Source organism: Leucoraja erinacea, chromosome 16, assembly GCF_028641065.1.
Source record: "Leucoraja erinacea ecotype New England chromosome 16, Leri_hhj_1, whole genome shotgun sequence".
NCBI lineage: Eukaryota > Metazoa > Chordata > Chondrichthyes > Rajiformes > Rajidae > Leucoraja > Leucoraja erinaceus.
Window position 1 is genome coordinate 25,296,036 of NC_073392.1, and position 17,491 is coordinate 25,313,526.

Sequence of the window (17,491 nt, forward strand, 5' to 3'; positions counted from 1 at the left end):
GTATATTGAACAAGCTGCCAGACGAGGTAGTTGAGGCTGGGACTACCCCAGCGTTTAACAGTTAGACAGGCACATGAATAGGATAGGTTTGGAGGGATATGGACCAAGTCCAGGAAGGTTGGACTAGTGTAGCTGGGACATGTTGGCCAGTGTGGGCCAGTTGCGCCAAAGGGCCCGTTTCCACATCAATCTATGACCGTAAAACCTAGTTTGCTCCCTAATTATGTTTTTCTGTAATCTTCGTTCTGTAATCAAGACCTAGTTGGACTGTTAATCAAGTTTCTGTGAAATCATAAGATCATGTTATAAGAGCAGAATTAGGCCATTCAGTCCATCAAGTCTACGTTGCCATTCGATCATGGCCGATCTATCTCCCCCTAACCCATCTCCCCACAAGCTCCGTCACCCGTGCTAATCAAGCATCTATCTATCTCGGTCAAATATATCTACTGAAAATGGATACTTCTCCCATTCCTCCCAAGACTTAGATCGAGGAGCATGACCAGACGAGGTAGAGATTGGAAGACAAATTCAAGAATGAAGATTGACAAATCTTTGACAGGGCAACAGGGAAGTATTTCAGGATGGTGGTTTATGCACTTGTGCAAAGACAAAGCAACGTTTTAGGCACTGAGTCACTGTCAGAGGAACTTACCTGCACTTAAACAGGCACTAGTCAAACTGTAGTAGACCCAATCCAAGTTACTAGATGGTGAGATGAGGGACAGCTGATGAGAATAGTCCCATTCTTCCAAAATTCTGCTACAAGATATTTAATACCCACCTGCAAGCAGACAAGATCCTGTGCTCCCAACCACAGTACCACTCAGTGATAGTGTGGAAACAGGCCCTTTGGCCCAACTTGCCCACACCGGCCAACATGTCCCAGCTACACTAGTCCCACCTGCCTGCGTTTGGTCCATATCTCTCCAAACTTGTCCTATTCGTGTAGCTACCTGTTTCTTAAACGTTGGGATACTCCCAGTCTTAACTACCTCCTCTGGCAGCTTGGTCCATACACCCACCATCCTTTGTGTGAAAAGGCTACCTCTTAAAGGATTCCTATTAAATCTTTTCCTCTTCACCTTGAACATATGTCCTCTGGCCTTCAATTCCCCTACTCTGGGCAAGAGATTTGTGCAACCACCCCCCAATCTATTCATCTCAGTAGCACAATGAGAAGCCTAGGTAGACAAAAATGCTGGAGAAATCCAGCGGGTGAGGCAGCATCTATGGAGCAAAGGAAATAGGCGACGTTTCAGGTCGAGACCCTTCTTAAACAATGAGAAGCGTCGATTTGTTCAGTCAAAGTACACAACTGGGATTGAATCAACCACCATCATAACCTATCAGGACACAATGGGAACATTTGAATCAGTCAGAATGAAGGAACCACACACCAATAATCACTCCTGCTCTATTTATTGGCAATATCCTCATGATTACAGAAATTGTCCCATGTACTAGAATATGAACCGTAGGAAAAAGTATTTGTAAGCTAGGAAGCAAGACTAGTAACTTTGGCAAGTTGTCACCAGTACCAGACATGCTGTTCAGAAGTAATGCTACTATTCCCATTCTTGGGTGGCTTGTAGGTAAAGCAAATGGACCGCTAAATTAATACTGATCTTCTGCATACAGTACATCAAGCATGTTTAAATCAACTTAAGAACAAACAGAAAACCAAAATGCAGCAATTAAGCAGTTTGATCAACTGTGGTTACAGAATATTGAACCAAAGTTATTCATAGTTTAGGTTTAACTGCCAATAAAAATCTGGATAAGTCTTCAGGCATTTAACATTTCACTCCCCATGAGATCAAAGAATGATTAACAAGTTTTAAAGTGGGCTCACTTAGTAAGCTGACAGGCATCGCACAAGGCAAGTCAGGGAGCAGGTAAGGAATGGGTTTCAGGTCATCTCCAAGAAGCATGTTCAAAATGGACATCAGAGGATTGAGGGGGGGGGGGGGGGGGGGGGGGGGGAAGAGAGTAGGGAGAGAGAGAGAAAGAGAGATCACTGGTCATTCCAGTTCTCCTTCAGACAGAACAGACTTAAAAATCATTAATTCATTTTACAGTACAATTGTAAAACATGGGTCTTCAGACAATAAACAAGTTCAGTATACATCAGTTTTCCTTCCAATGTTACCAGTTATTATACATTAGGTCTGCTAATTAGGTACAGCTCTTCCTTGTGCACAGAGGCAATATCCAAGGTGCATGAAGGAATCTTGGCTTGTGGTCGAAGGGGGAAGGACAGAATGAGGACTGGTGTCAAGGCCTGGATTGTGGATCATCCCTTCCACTCAGCAGCTGCAACTTTCTGCTGAAGTCTTTGCCCGGTCATTCTTATCTAGTTTGATTGGCTCTGGGAATTCATTGTAGAGTTCCACTTCTGTTTCCTGGAGAGAAAGAGAGTTTTATTTCTGTCCACACAAAGGAAAGGAGTTTAGAGTTTTACACAAGTGTCGTGGAGTAGTCGCTTGTGTATGCGCAAGGATTCATTGACAGTACCGGAAGAGAACAAGCTGACAAAATGGAAGCATTGCATTGATAAAGTTGTTCAAAAGGCTGTCAGGAATATTGGCATGACAGTGGCAGAGTTCAAAATTAACAATTCAGGACTAAGCAAATGAGCAATCCTGAGCAGACAAGTGAAATAGCAAAATAAACCATTACTGTAATTTGCAGACATGCTCCAATGCACAAGGACCAGTTAGAAACTGCAATGCACTGAAAGATGTTCATACAGTAGGTCAAAGGACAAATTGAATTCGTTAAAGATTAAACAATATTGGGAAACCAGTGATCAGGGCTTGAGAAAATTCAGCATGACACTGGAAACACCAACAGCAATCGTGCAAGAAGGGAGCATTACAGAACAAAAACCTTAGAACTTGGAAAGGGGGTTAGTAATGCTGCAGAAAATAGAGGGACTGATAGACAGTGAACCTAATAGAGGAACATGGATTGCATGGGGATAAGATAACATTAGAACCAAGGGATCGTGGAGATGCAAGGAGCAGGGAGCAAGGTTTAAATCACTAGCCTTTTAAACATGAAATGCCATGGTTGCCAGACCATGGAGCAAACATTCTGGCAATGGGTGCAAGAAGGCACACAGCAGCTCTGGAAAGATCTAACAAAGTATTCAGGGTATCATGAACAAGAGGCCTTAACTTGCCACACTGTCCAGGGGTGCCTCAAGCGAGCCGAAGGGCAGAAAGTATATCTGGCTTCAGAGGAAACTCAATTACAGACATTGAGTGGAGAGGTTAAAATTAATAGGCCACCAGAATTTGCAGAGTTTTTGGTGTTAACATTGCACCAGCACGAAGACACAGAACACTTCAGAGTGAGGGGATTGGACGCCAACAATCTGATTAAACGGATATGAAAATGCACAAGGTAACAGTAAATCACACTCGGTGTTTGTCAAAGGCAAGGTATGAAACTAAGATCCACTGCAATCTTCAAACTGGAATTTATTGAATAGCATAGAGTTTGGTAGCGCATAGACTACTCGACTCAAGAGGGCTAAATGGTAGCAATGGGGAATGATAGAAGTTCAGTTCTTTGCATTCCAAAGATGTAACATGTCAAAGTGCTTTGACTCTCCAAAAGTGAAGAGTGGAGCCAAAAGGAGCACCACTCAGACCAAGCGCAGGCTTGGCGATTGCGTCGCCCAACACCTCCGCACAGTTCGCATTAACCTACGTGATAATAGACAATAGGTGGAGGAGTAGGCCACTCGGCCCTTCGAGCTAGCACCACCATTTAATGTGATCATGGCTGATCATCCCCAATCAGTACCCCGTTCCTGCCTTCTCCCCATATTCCCCGACTCCGCTATTATCTAGCTCTTTCTTGAAAGCATCCAGAGAACCTGCCTCCACCGCCCTCTGAGGCAGAGAATTCAACAGCCTCACAACTCTGTGAGAAAAAGTGTTTCCTCGTCTCCGTTCTAAATGGCTTACTCCTTATTCTTAAACTGGTTCTGGACTTCCCCAACATCGGGAACACGTTTCCTGCCTCTAGCGTGTCCAAACCCGTAACAATTTTATATGTTTCAATGAGATTCCCTCTCATCCTTCTAAACTCCAGAGTGTACAAGCCCAGCCGCTCCATTCTCTCAGCATGTGACAGTCCCGCCATCCCGGGAATCAACCTTATAAACCTACGATGCACTCCCTCAATAGCAAGAATGTCCTTCCTCAAATTGGGGGACCAAAACTGCACACAATACTCTAGGTGTGGTCTCCCTAGGGCTCTGTACAACTGCAGAAGGACCTCTTTACTCCGATATTCAATTTCTCTTGTTATAAAGCCCAACATGCCATTCGCTTTCTTCACTGTCTGCTGTACCTGCATGGTTGCTTTCATAGACTGATGAACAAGGACCCCCAGGTCCCGTTGTACTTCCCCTTTTCCCAACTTGACACCATTTAGGTAGTAATCTGCCTTCCTGTTTTTGCTACCAAAGTGGATAACCTCATATTTATCCGCATTAAATTTCATCTGCTATGCATCTGCTTACTCCCCCAACCTGTCCAGTCACCCTGCATTCTCATAGCATCCTCCTCACAGTTCACACTGCCACCCAGCTTTGTGTCATCTGAAAATTTGCTAATGTTACTTTGAATCCCATCATCCAAATCATTGATGTATATTGTAAATAGCTGCGGTCCCAGCACCGAGCCTTGCGGTACCCCACTAGTCACTGCCTGCCATCTACCGGTGGCTCAGCACTTCAACTTCCCCTCCCATTCCGAATCCGACCTTTCTGTTCTGGGCCTCCTTCATGGCCAGAGTGAGTCCCACCGCAAATTGGAGGAGGATCACCTCATATTTCGCTTGGGTAGTTTACACCCCAGCAGTATGAACATTGACTTCTCCAATTTCAGGTAGTCCTTGCTTTCTACCTCCTTCAACTCCCCTTCTAAGCTCTCCCACAGCCCACTGCCTCTGCCACTTCCTTTCTTCATCCCGTTCCCGCCCCCACTCACATCAGTCTGAAGAAGGGTCTCGGCCCAAAACGTCATCTATTCCTTCGCTCCATAGGTGCCGCCTCACCCGCTGAATTTCTCCAGCACTTTTGTCTACCATAAAGGCCAGGAAGCTTGAAATGCACACAGTTGTGATATAACTCATAAGGCAGCACAGTGGTGCTGCAGTAGAGCTGCTGCCTTACAGTGATAGGGACCCTGGTTTGGTCCTGACTATGGGCGTTGTCTGTACAGAGTTTGCACATTCTCCGTGACCATGTGGGTTTTCTCCGGATGCTCCGGTTTCTTCCTTTCATTCCAAAGACGTACAAGTTTGTGAGTTAACTGGCTTTGGAAAAATTGTAAATTGCCCCAAGTGTGTAGGACAGTGCACGGGGAGATTGCTGGTCAGCACGGATTCGGTGGGCTGAAGCAGCTATTACCACACTGTATCACTAAAGTCTAAACATTTTATATCTGGGATGGGAATTCTTTGTTTCAGGCTTCAATTAGCCACATTTAATTGTCGTATCGGCAGGTGACATGGAATGTGCTAAAGAACCAATCCAGGCAGAGGAATAGTGCAACGTAACATGTAGCCACGTTTCAAAGAACTCTGACAAGTTACTGCAAAGGAATTGCACATTTCACAAATTAACAAAGCCCATTAGATTTCAAAGCTGAACATTCAAACATTTTCCCATAGCTCTGAAGCTTAGGGAATAGTGACAAAATATCCCACTGCTGGAGTTTCATATGTTAGTGCACATCTACACCAATGCCAAAAGAAAATGTAGTATTTATTCGGTGTTCACTTCAATGTTGCTAGATGAAAAATTAGAACCACTGCAAATTTGGCAGTTCCACCACTTAGACAGTTTACCAGCAGGGGACACCGCACAATGGTTGCCTTGCCAAAGGTCTGTCTTCATCTTTTCCTTTTGTGTTTTTAGTTTGTTGTAAAATGTATGTTTTAATTTATCTTTAGTTTTGTAGTATGTTGGGGGTAGGGGAAACTTTTCTTATCTCTTTCCTCGACGGAGATGTGACTTTTGCCGTGTTGTATCTCCGTCCGCACTGTGGCCTAACATCCTGGAGTTGGTAGCCTCTTGTTTGGGACTTCTAGAGCTCCAAAATCGTGGAGCCTGCAGACTTTAACATTTCGGAGCAGGCGATTCCTTTGCCAAGAGTCGACCTTTGGTGCTCCAACCTGCGAGAGCTGCGGACTAACATCGTGAGCTCGCTGTTCCTGGTTAGGGACCGATTTTGGGAACTCCAAGCCGCAGGAGTTCAACCGCCCCGATGCGGGAGCTCGATCGCCGGCTGCGAATGGTTCGATTCCCCCGGCCACGGGTGAAAAAGGAGGAAAGATGATAAAGACATTATTGCCTTCCATCACAGTGGGGAATGTGGAGGAGTAACTGTGGTGGATGTTTACGTCAATCTTTATGTAATTGTGTGTTCTGTTGCTTTGTCATGACTGTATGGCAAACTAAATTCCTCGTATGTTGCAAAACATACTTAGCTAATAAATTTTGATTATGATTAAAAACTGTTGTCCTGGCATGGCCTTACCTGTTTTAGTGCGTTCCGTGCAATTGTTTGAAAAGCCTGTTCCACATTTATTGCCTCCTTTGCACTGGTTTCAAAGTACGGGATATTATTTTTGCTCTGACACCATGCCTGTGCTCTTTTTGTGGTGACCTGAGGGAAGAGAATTAATAAATAACTGCAACTATGTTTTGATAGTGTAATTGCAGCCACAATATGGACAGTTGTAGCCCTACTTAGCTTGCCCCCTCCACCAGAGGATGGAGATTTCTATATTAACACTCATTCTTAGTAACAGAGACATGTACAAGGCCTTATGTCACAGAAAGGCTCCTCAGCCCAACTCAATGTTGACCAAATTGCCCAATTAAGCTATATTTGGGCCATATCTATCCAAATCTTTCCTATCCATCCATGTCCAGTGTTTTTTTTAATGTTGTAATTTTACCCACCTTTACCATTGCCTCCAACAGCTCGTTTCATGCAACCACCAACCTGGTGGAAAAAGCTGACTCGGGTCCCTTTTAAATCTTTCCTCGTCCGAAACCTGCCTCCACTAGTTTGACTCCCTACCCAGAAAAGATTGGATATTCACCTTATATATAGGCGACAGATAGCACAATGGGCTAAGAGTTCGGCTGGCGACCGGAAGGTAGCCGGTTCAAATCCCGCTTGGAGTGCATACTGTCGTTGTGTCCTTGGGCAAGACACTTCACCCACCTTTGCCTGTAATGGAATGTAATTACGGCGGCAGGCGCGGGCACACCGCGGCGCCCTGTGTCTCCCTTTCAAGGGAGATGCTAAAAATGCATTTCGTTGTCTCTGTACTGTACACTGACAATGACAATAAATTGAATCATTTCAGAGGGCGACAGATAGCACAATGGGCTAAGAGTTCGGCTGGTGACCGGAAGGTAGCCGGTTCAAATCCCGCTTGGAGTGCATACTGTCGTTGTGTCCTTGGGCAAGACACTTCACCCACCTTTGCCTGTAATGGAATGTACGGCGGCAGGCGCGGGCACACCGCGACGCCCTGTGTCTCCCTTTCAAGGGAGATGCTAAAAATGCATTTTGTTGTCTCTGTACTGTACACTGACAATGACAATAAATTGAATCATTTCATTTCATTTTTTTTTTTTTATTTACGCTCCTTGTCAATTTATAAACTTGTACAAGGCCTAACACAACAAGAAAAATAATCCCATCCTATCCAGCCTCTCCTTGGAAGTCAAACCCTTCAGACCCAGTAACATCAACTTGTCTTTTTTTTTGCACCCTTTCCAGTTTAATGCCAGATATCCTTCCTACAGCAGGGCTGTATACAGAATTGTATTCAGTACTACAAATGTGACTTTACCTACATCTGGTCCAGCAACATCCAACTACTGTAGTCAGTGTCGCAAGAACTCCTTTTTCCACTTGCCCCTTCCACCCATACATCTCCTTCCAACTTTACAATTCACTTTCCCCCATTTGACATCCCTTAGTCTCCATCTCATCCCTAACCTTTGTCACCATCTCCACTCATCTGCCAATCACCCCCCTCACCTTCATCCTCCTGTCACATGGCAAATTTGCCCCACCCCAACCTCTTCCAGCTTTCCCCTCTAGTTTGAATTGTCTTAACCCAAACATCTGTATTTTCTTCCACTGACCCACCATAATATTCCCCCGCCCCACACATGCATTGCACTTACCTGTCTGTTTTCCAGGTCTATCTTATTGCCAAGGACCACAAATGGAAAGTTCTCTGGATCTCGTGGACTAGCCTGAATGAGAAATTCATCTCTCCAGCTATCAAGGGTTTTAAACGTGTTGGGCGCTGTTACATCAAAGACCAGCACACAGCAGTCAGCTCCTCTGTAGAACGCCACACCCAATGACTGAAAACGTTCTTGTCCTGCAGTATCCCAGATCTGACGGGAACAACAAGTTTCAAATATCTCATTACAATCTTTGGATCTTTACAGAAAAGCCAGGAAAATTAAAAAAAAAAAAAAATCCATGTCATTTGAAAAATCAAAATGCAACATTTGAGGTTAGCAATCTAATTAAGGAATTACATTTGATCTGCTAAGATTTAAAATTTAAATTACTCAAATATAAAAGCGTGCCTTTGAGAAACCTGCTGTTATACAATGCTCAGTGTTACTTGGGGTAACAGTTTGCTGTTAAAACACCTGGGAACCTGTTCGTGTCTATATTTTAAAAATGCTTGAAAAGAGGACCAGACTCTACATAGCAAAATGTCCATTAAACCAGCACATGCCCACCCTTCCATGTTTGACGGAAGTTATTTAAGGCCGAACCACAGTGAAAAAATTCCTCTCACTGCAGACAGCTGCAGCTCATGCTAGAAAACAGGAAGTAGAAACTGACTTCTGGATAACATTGGGGTTTCTGGGAGTTAAGGAACTTGCAGCAAATATCAGCTCAAGCAGTTACACACTGAATTAGAAATTACAAACCCGAGTTTGAAGCCAAGAGTTTTGTTCCCAACTCCAACCCACAGAAAACCAATTATACATTTTAGCTTAGATTGAAACTTGATATTACCTGCATTGTCACCAATCGATCGTCCACCATCACCTCCTTTGTTAGAAAGTCTGCCCCTATTGTTGCCTTGTATTGGTTACTGAACTTTTTGTTGACATACTGGTTCATCAGTGAGGTCTTTCCTACCCTGGAAAGCAAGATTTGATAATTAAGGTATAATTACAGAAAATATACAACTAGTAAAGCACAGGATTCCAAGTGGTGAATACATACAGTTTATGCAGTCATCTTTCACCTCACCATACAGTAGGCCAATGGGTCCAAAGGAGAGGGCAAGGGTCAGTTTCAAAATCAAGATCAAAACTAAATATCTTAAAAATACATGGATACGGGACAGTCTGGTAAAGAGATCACACAGTAGTAAGCTTACTGATGAGATAATTTGTTTATTAAGTCCACACCAATTCCAAAAACAAGCCTACAATTCCAACTTGGTCAATACGGACATTGGGCTGAAGGGCCCATTTCCACACTGTATAGCTTGGATTCCTTGCCCACCAGGGCTGAATATATAACGATTCACCAACCGATCTTTTCACCACAGCTATACGAAGGGATAATTTTTGCAATGGACAATTAATCCATCGGCAAATGTACAGGAAAGCCGAGCACACTTGGAATGTGCAAACTACATAGACAAAGGTCTAGATGTAATGCTGACCTCCGGAGCTTCAAGGTAACTCACTATCCATTTCACCACCTTGCTGCCCAGTGAGCTAGACAAGTGGAATAAGTTTAAAAGGTCCTGATGAAATCAGTCAAAGGAGACAAGTTCATGCTTGGGTGAAGTCAGATGGTCTGATAAAATCCTCAGGTGAACTTATTTAATTGAGCTGCTGGTAGTGGAAGTTAAGACCTAACAAAGGATGTCCTTCTTTAGGATTCAACAATTCAAGAGAGTTTATTGTCATGTGTCCCAGATAGGACAATGAAATTCTTGCTTGGCTTCAGCACAACAGAATATAGTAGGCATGAATACAGAACAGATCAGTATGTCCATATACCATTGTATAAATATATACACACATGAATAAATAAAACAGATAAAGTACAAATAATGGGCTATTAATGTTCAGAGTTTTGTTTTGAGTTTAGTTCAATAGCCTGATGACTGTGGGGAAGAAGCTGTTTCTGAACCTGGACGTTGCAGTCTTCAGGCTCCTGTACCTTCTACCTGAAGGTAGCGGAGAGATGAGTGTGTGGCCAGGATGATGTGGGTCCTTGATGATGCTGCCAGCCTTTGAGGCAGCAACTGCGATAGATCCCCTCGATGGTAGGGAGGTCAGAGCCTATGATGGACTGGGCAGTGTTTACTACTTTTTGTAGTCTTTTTCGCTCCTGGGCACTCAAGTTGCCGAACCAAGCCACGATGCAACCGGTCAGCATGCTCTCTACTGTGCACCTGTACAAGTTAGAGAGAGTCCTCCTTGCCAAACCGACTCTCCGTAATCTTCTCAGGAAGTAGAGGCGCTGATGTGTTTTCTTTATAATAGCATCAGTGTTCTCGGACCAGAAGCGATCTTTAGAGATGTGCACGCCCAGGAATTTGAAGCTCTTGACCCTTTCCACCATCGACCCGTTGATATAAACGGGACTGTGGGTCCCCATCCAACTCTTTCCAAAGTCCACAATCAGTCCCTTGGTTTTGCTGGTGTTGAGGGCCAGGTTATTGTGCTGGCACCATTTGGTCAGTCGGTCGATCTCACTTCTATACTCTGACTTGTCCACATCAGTGATACGTCCTACAACAGTGGTGTCGTCAGCGAACTTGATGATGGAATTCGCACTATGACCGGCTACGCAGTTATGAGTATAGAGCGAGTACAGTAGGGGCCCGAGCACGCAGCCTTGAGCAACATTTATAATAGCATGCCCCCTCCCTCCCCCCAAGTTTAAAATATCAACATCCTTCTCCGCTCCTACTCAATGCACGCAAAATCACGATCAGCTGGGCAGAGCAGAATCAGTTTAAGCATGAACCCTACATGCAATATGCAGCTTTTAGATTTGCAATGTGGTCACCAAATTGCAGAACGTGTTTTGCAGGATCATTTTGTAAAAATGGGGACGTGAAACTAACATAGCAACTTTGCTCGAATGTCTTAAGCAAACGGCAAAAAGCCCAAAAGAATAGATGTTTGAATGAGTTCACCAAGTCACATACTACAATCTTCAAGTGGAGGTAGTGGGTCACAAGGTAAATCATTCCAATTTCAAATTCCCTGCACTTAATTTAAGTTCAAACTACAAGTTTAAGAAAATTGTACAGGAATAAGCGAGTTCGGTATCTCGATAAACGCAAGGAATCATGAGATTTGTCAAAGGCCATTCGGGATAAAAAAGCAAATGCAGCGCTGTGTAAAAATTGTTAACTATTCTACCAAGGAATTAAACTAGAATTCTTTTAAATCAACAGCTTCATTTCTTGTTCTGCTGTTCACACACTACTTACAGTCCCAGTTCAGTTCATTAATCTGTAATTATGAGATATTCAAAAAGTTAAAGAATTTATTATTTATTTAAACTTTAATGTGTTTGCTACTGGAATAAGAAAATATTACGTGTTTGAAATATTCGTATCTTTATTCATAATTTATGTGTAAAAATATATTTTATCTATAAAAATCTATAAAAATATATTTTATCTGTGGCAGGCAATGACTATCAGTGTGATGTGGGCTGATGCTTTACCTGTGTGAATTAAGGCAAAGATTCATCACCGAGGAAAACTGATGGCCCTGTGAAGTAGCCGCCAATCCGATACAAGACATTTAACTACGAAATTGGATAGATTGAGTGGAGGGTCTGTGTTGTTCCAAGTTTCATAAGTTCATTTATTGTCACATACACCAATTGGTGTAGTGAAATTCACTGGCCAGGTCAGTCATACAATTTAAAAAGCAACAGACCCAAAAAACACATTTTAACATAAACATCCATCAGTGACTCCTACACATTCCTCACTGTGATGGAAGACGAAAATAAAGTTCCAAGTCCTTCCCTTGTTGTTCTTCCTTGGTCGGGGGCCATGAGCCCCCCGTTGACGGGACGGTCTTGAGTCCCGTAGCTGGTGGCGTTCGCGCCCTCCGCGTCGAGGCGTTCAGCTCCAGCATCAGCTCCAGCGCTGGGCGATCAAACCTCGTATCAGGGCTGGACGAACCTTCTGCGGCGTTGGAGTTCCCGAATAACCTCTCCCGAGACTGCGAGCCCTTGATGGTAAGTCCGGGGTGGGAGCGATCCCAGGCAAGGGATCCGCTCCGATGGTAAGTCCGCGCCCCGCGGTGGGGCTCACGACAGTCCAGCTCCAGTGATGGTAGGTCGCAGAGCCTGGGGAATGTGATCCGAAACTTGATCACCTCTCCGGGAAGGTAAGAACCTGAAAAAAAGTTTCCCCCGACTCCACCCTCTACATAAAACAAACAGAAGAACATTAAAACAAACACTAAAAATAACAAAAAGGATGAAAAAAAAAGACTGCCGGCATAAGTTTGTGGTGGTTGCGGTGAGTTTCCCCCAGCCATCTCGCCCAGTGCCTATTGACCAGCACAGTTTGCCAGCCCTTGTTAGCAGAGGCATTGTGCAGGTGTTCCCCAAAGCCCAAAGGTTTTGTGGAGGGACTGCATGAGGATTGGGCACGCAGTGATTAGTGAGAGGACTGTCAGATGAGCCCAGGTTGCAGAGTGGCCAAAGGGCAGATTTTCACGGGTTGTTATTAAACTGTTCCGTCTATGCGGCATCGCCAGCTCTCTCTCTCTCGCAGATCCCCCACCCCAACTGTCGACAAAGTCTGACTGAGAAAATGCTTTCACTCGTATTATGGGCTGGCTCCGCATTTGCCCACTCACTGGGGCGGGCGGCGCCTCCTTCAAAGAGAGCAAGAACCAGTCCCGTCAGCTGGGGAGCTGCGAGACCCACTCCTGAGTGATGCCTCTAGTTTGGCTCAAATGGCTGCAAATTCTCATAATTATCACCAACGGTCATGGCTCCCAACTGTGTGCCCTGAAAGACCGGGACCAACCCCAGAGGTTAAACCGACAGCGTCTTTAAACCAATCCACCTCAAAAGTTTAACCAGCCTGTTCAAATCCAATCTGAACTTTCCAACCCCCCCCCACACACACACACACAGCACATTATCCTTGTTTTCTTCAATCCAGGAATGGTGTTTAGATAGGAATGCAAGGACTGTCTCAAATTGGTTGACCACATAACTTGTAATTTGTGTAAATCAATTTCGAATTTGAATGGCTGTGACTCAGGCTAATGCCATGGATTTGATAATTCACAGGTTCGTTCCAGGCATTCTTGCGTTTTAAGCCTCGTGCTGTATTGAGTCAATAATTTAAATAGATGCAATTGCGGATTTGTGCAGCCTGCTGTACACTGTGGCCTACTGCTGACATTTGATGGATAAATGTATTTATAAATCTCATTGAAATGAATACGCAGGTCCATACACACACAGTAGCTCTGCTGGCGAGAATCTTTATCCCAAATGGCCCATGACCTGGGCATGCCGTTGTAATACAGAACTCGCTTATTAAAATTTCCCTCAACTCTTTACTTACCCCTGTAGCTTTCAACAACCTAAAACAAGGCACTAAGCTTCTTTACTTCAGAATTGCCAGGACCACCATCCATGCAGCCAACCAAAAGAATGACGTTCCACATTTTTTATTGGCACAATTTCTGTGCAGTGGCTTCTAAAATAGTACAAAGTTCCAGACAACAGATGAAGAGGAAGCGCAATCTCACTGCCACAAAGCAGATGGCAGCTTGTCGCAAGCCATCTGTTAAATCCACTACTCCGCAAATCAAGTTGTCAGTTCAGAATTCATTTCAGTGTTAAAGTGCAATTTCCATTACTTTGAAAATGTACTATGTTTCCCAACCCATCTTCAAATTGAAAGTTTCTTTTCCGTTAAAAATACAAAATGCATTAATTGAATGCCAGCCAATTTGAATTAAATTTTATCTCAATGAAGAATGCCAGGCCATGTGTGGAAATAGGTGTAGGACTCACCTGGAATAGTTCAGAGACCCACTTGGTTATGACATTGTAGACTGATGCCCCCCACATCATCAGAAATGCAAAATGTCAGACCTTTGGCAAAGGACTACACATCCCTTCATTCAAAGTTTAGACCTCTGGGGTATTGCTCAATAGCCATCCATGGATTGAAAATTTGGCAATTTACTTGAGACAATGTGGCAGCTTTCTGTCCTGATGTGAACACATTTCCCAATCATAACTGACTATATTGCAAAAATAATCCATTGGCTGCAAGAGAGTGTTTTAGGATGTCACATTGTGAAAGATGCTGCAGAAACCCATGTGTTTTCAGAGAAGGTGTTTGCATGATCTTTCTGCTTTAGACATGTTGCAACTCTGCTGTTGTAAGAACTGCGCAGACGTTTACGGCATGATACACGTGGGAAGGAGAAATCCATCCTGCAGTGTAATTCTAGACCATTTTATATTGCACCACTTGTTTTGCTTGGTTTGAAGGCATGACGTCAGATTTGTTTATGTGCAGGCTCCAGCTGTGAGTAAGCACCAAAGTAATATACCAACATTATAATTTGCCTTGCTACACTGTGTAACTGAATGGAATACCAAGCTCATTTAGTTGGTTCCTTTACAGGTGGGGGAAATGAGCCAATTGTTTAGTGCTCGAGCACATTTCAACGCCTGTTATTGCACATTGTCTGGCTGCAGCCAAACGATGCTGTGGAAAAATTGAAGCAATCCAAAAATTCTAAAATGAAATCAGTTTGAAGATGTGCTAAAGAAATCCTTCACTGTCAGCAAGGTGGCAACAATTGCACAAGCTAGTCAGTCAACATATAACATTTGTAAGGAGCAGAGAGCTGCTGCCACACTTCTATGCTATCAACTTCCCACATTGGAACAGTCACTGGAGAGCTAGAAATTTTTCGCCAAGCGATGCCCATAAATAGTTTATTAACAGTTGCTTGCTGGGCCATCTTAAAGGGGTGAAGAATAGATGCTGGAATCAAGGTGGGGTTTGATAGATTTTAATTCTTGGAACCATTTCCACACTTCCCCACCTTCATGGTTCAACATAGAACCACAGGTTTTAAAAGATGATTATATTGAAAAGGCTCCAAGTTTTTTGTAAAGGCTGAAAGGCACAAACTGAATGGCCCTTTCACAATTGGCACATCTGAAATCTCCTGAAGCGAGTTTACTACAGAACTCCACCATTGGAAGCTATACAACTCCACCCAGCTGGGCAATTTGACTGCTAGCAGCATCCTGTGGAGTAGAATACCCAGCCAAGCAGCAAACCAACAGGAGCCACTAAAATAGGAAATACAGAGGCACAAAGGAATTACAAGAGGCAAAGTTGTTGGTCTAATGAAAAGTACTGAGCGTGTAAAAAGTAATTTACTCAAAGAGTAAAGATCACATGTGTTGCAAGAATGTTGCAGCACGATTGCAACATTGTTTTTACTAGGTTGACAACATTTGTGCCGGAGTTCATTAAAACCTTGATTAGAATTGCACATTCTTACTTAATTTTATCAATGGCAAAAGGATGTCAAATAGGACTACATTGATTTGTGGAATGGTGGAAGATGTGGATAAATAAAAATATTTTCAAAGGCAAAGTCCAGTTCTCTGGTATGATGCAGAGATCCCCCACCCAAAAGAACAGAATGAACAGGCTCAGACAGACTCCATCAATAGGGTGATTTCACTAAAGGTCACTGGAGCGTAGATCCGCACCCACGTGACCAAAATTCTCAAGTGGAGGACACTCGAGGGTTCCGGTACATGTTAGTGGATGGGAAAAAACGCATTTTCCCACCCGTTAAAAACATAGAAAACGGCGAGGTTGTGAGCTGCAATTTACTGTGCCAGTCGGGGTGACCGTGAGGCACAGCTACCTAGATTTACAGGGAAAAAAAAAGATAGCAAGTAAGGTAAATTCAAGAGGGAACTGAAGGTGCCAAACCGGCGGAAGTGAACAGCCGACATTTGCCGTGGATATTTAAAGGTCCAAAATATCGGGAATTATCGCGTTTGCTCGCTGAATTTCATCAAAAGTAAGGCATTATTAACTTGATAATTGATGGGGGGGGGGGGGGGGGGGGGGGGGGGGGGTATATGGGACAAGCTGCCAGAGGAGGTAGTTGAGGCAGGGATTATCCCAACATTTAAGAAAGTTAGACAGGTACATGGATAGGACAGGTTTGGAGGGATATCTACCAAACGCAGGCAGGTGGGACTAGTGCACTGGGACATGTTGGCCAGTGTGGGCCAGTTGGGCTGAGGGGCCTGTTTCAACACTGTTTCACTATGACTTCCCTTTCTCCACAGCTACAGCTTAAGGAGGAGGGGTGGGAAAGAGGGATAACAATCAGCTGCAAATATTCTTATTCTTGATTATATGGATCAAATGCATTAGAAACTTGGTTACACATGTACTTTCTTTCAGAACATTTTATAACCACCCCAAGATTAGTACATCTTGGATCTTCAGCTTCATGCTTCCTTCTATTTAACCATGATAAACCCAACAAGATTTGATTGTTCAATTCTACATTGCTGAGCTTAAAAAAAATGGAATATCGATGAAAGGTTGATAAATCAAAGACTCGTAGAATACTTTAGTGTACTTTAATAGACAGTCAATAGACAACAGGTGCAGGAGTAGGCCATTCGGCCCTTCGAGCCAGCACCGCCATTCAATGTGATCATGGCTGATCATCCCCAATCAGTACCTCGTTCCTGCCTTCTCCTCATATCCCCTGTGCTATTTTAAGAGCCCTATCTAGTTCTCTCTTGAAAGCATCCAGAGAACCTGCCTCCACCACCATCCGAGGCAGAGAATTCCACAGACTCACCACTCTCGGTGAGAAAAAGCGTTTCCTCGTCTCCGTTCTCATTGGCTTACTCCTTATTCTTATACTGTGGCCCCTGGTTCTGGACTCCCCCAACATCAGGAACATGTTTCCTGCCTCTAGCATGTCCAAGCCCTTAACAATCTTATGTTTCAATGAGATTCTCTCTCATCCTTCTAAACTCCAAAGTGTACAAGCCCAGCTGCTCCATTCTCTCAGCATATGACAGTCCCGCCATCCCAGGAATTAACCTTATAAACCTACGATGCACTCCCTCAATAGCAAGAATGTCCTTCCTCAAATTAGGAGACCAAAACTGCACACAATACTCCAGGTGTGGTCTCACTAGGGCTCTGTACAACTGCAGAATGACCTCTTTGCTCCTATATTTGATTCCTCTTGTTACAAAGGCCAACGTGCCATTCGCTTTCTTCATTGCCTGCTGTACTTGCATGCTTACTTTTATTGACTGATGTACAAGGACCCCCAGATCCCATTGTACTTCCTCTTTTCCCAACTTAACAC

The 17,491-nt window shown here is 43.8% G+C and overlaps 1 protein-coding gene across 2 annotated transcripts in view; it reads right to left on the reverse strand.

Moving 5' to 3' along the window:
• Positions 1-1,405: 1,405 nt before the first annotated feature.
• Positions 1,406-17,491, reverse strand: part of rab7a (RAB7a, member RAS oncogene family) — a 31,574-nt gene continuing 15,488 nt past the window's right edge. For both annotated transcript variants that reach the window (XM_055647953.1, XM_055647954.1), the window contains exons 3-6: positions 9,096-9,222; positions 8,237-8,455; positions 6,564-6,692; positions 1,406-2,405 (exon numbers count right to left, since the gene is read on the reverse strand). In XM_055647953.1, the coding sequence (XP_055503928.1) occupies positions 2,310-2,405; positions 6,564-6,692; positions 8,237-8,455; positions 9,096-9,222 (571 nt within the window). In that variant the 3' untranslated portion in view covers positions 1,406-2,309. The remainder of the gene's footprint in view (positions 2,406-6,563; positions 6,693-8,236; positions 8,456-9,095; positions 9,223-17,491) is intronic.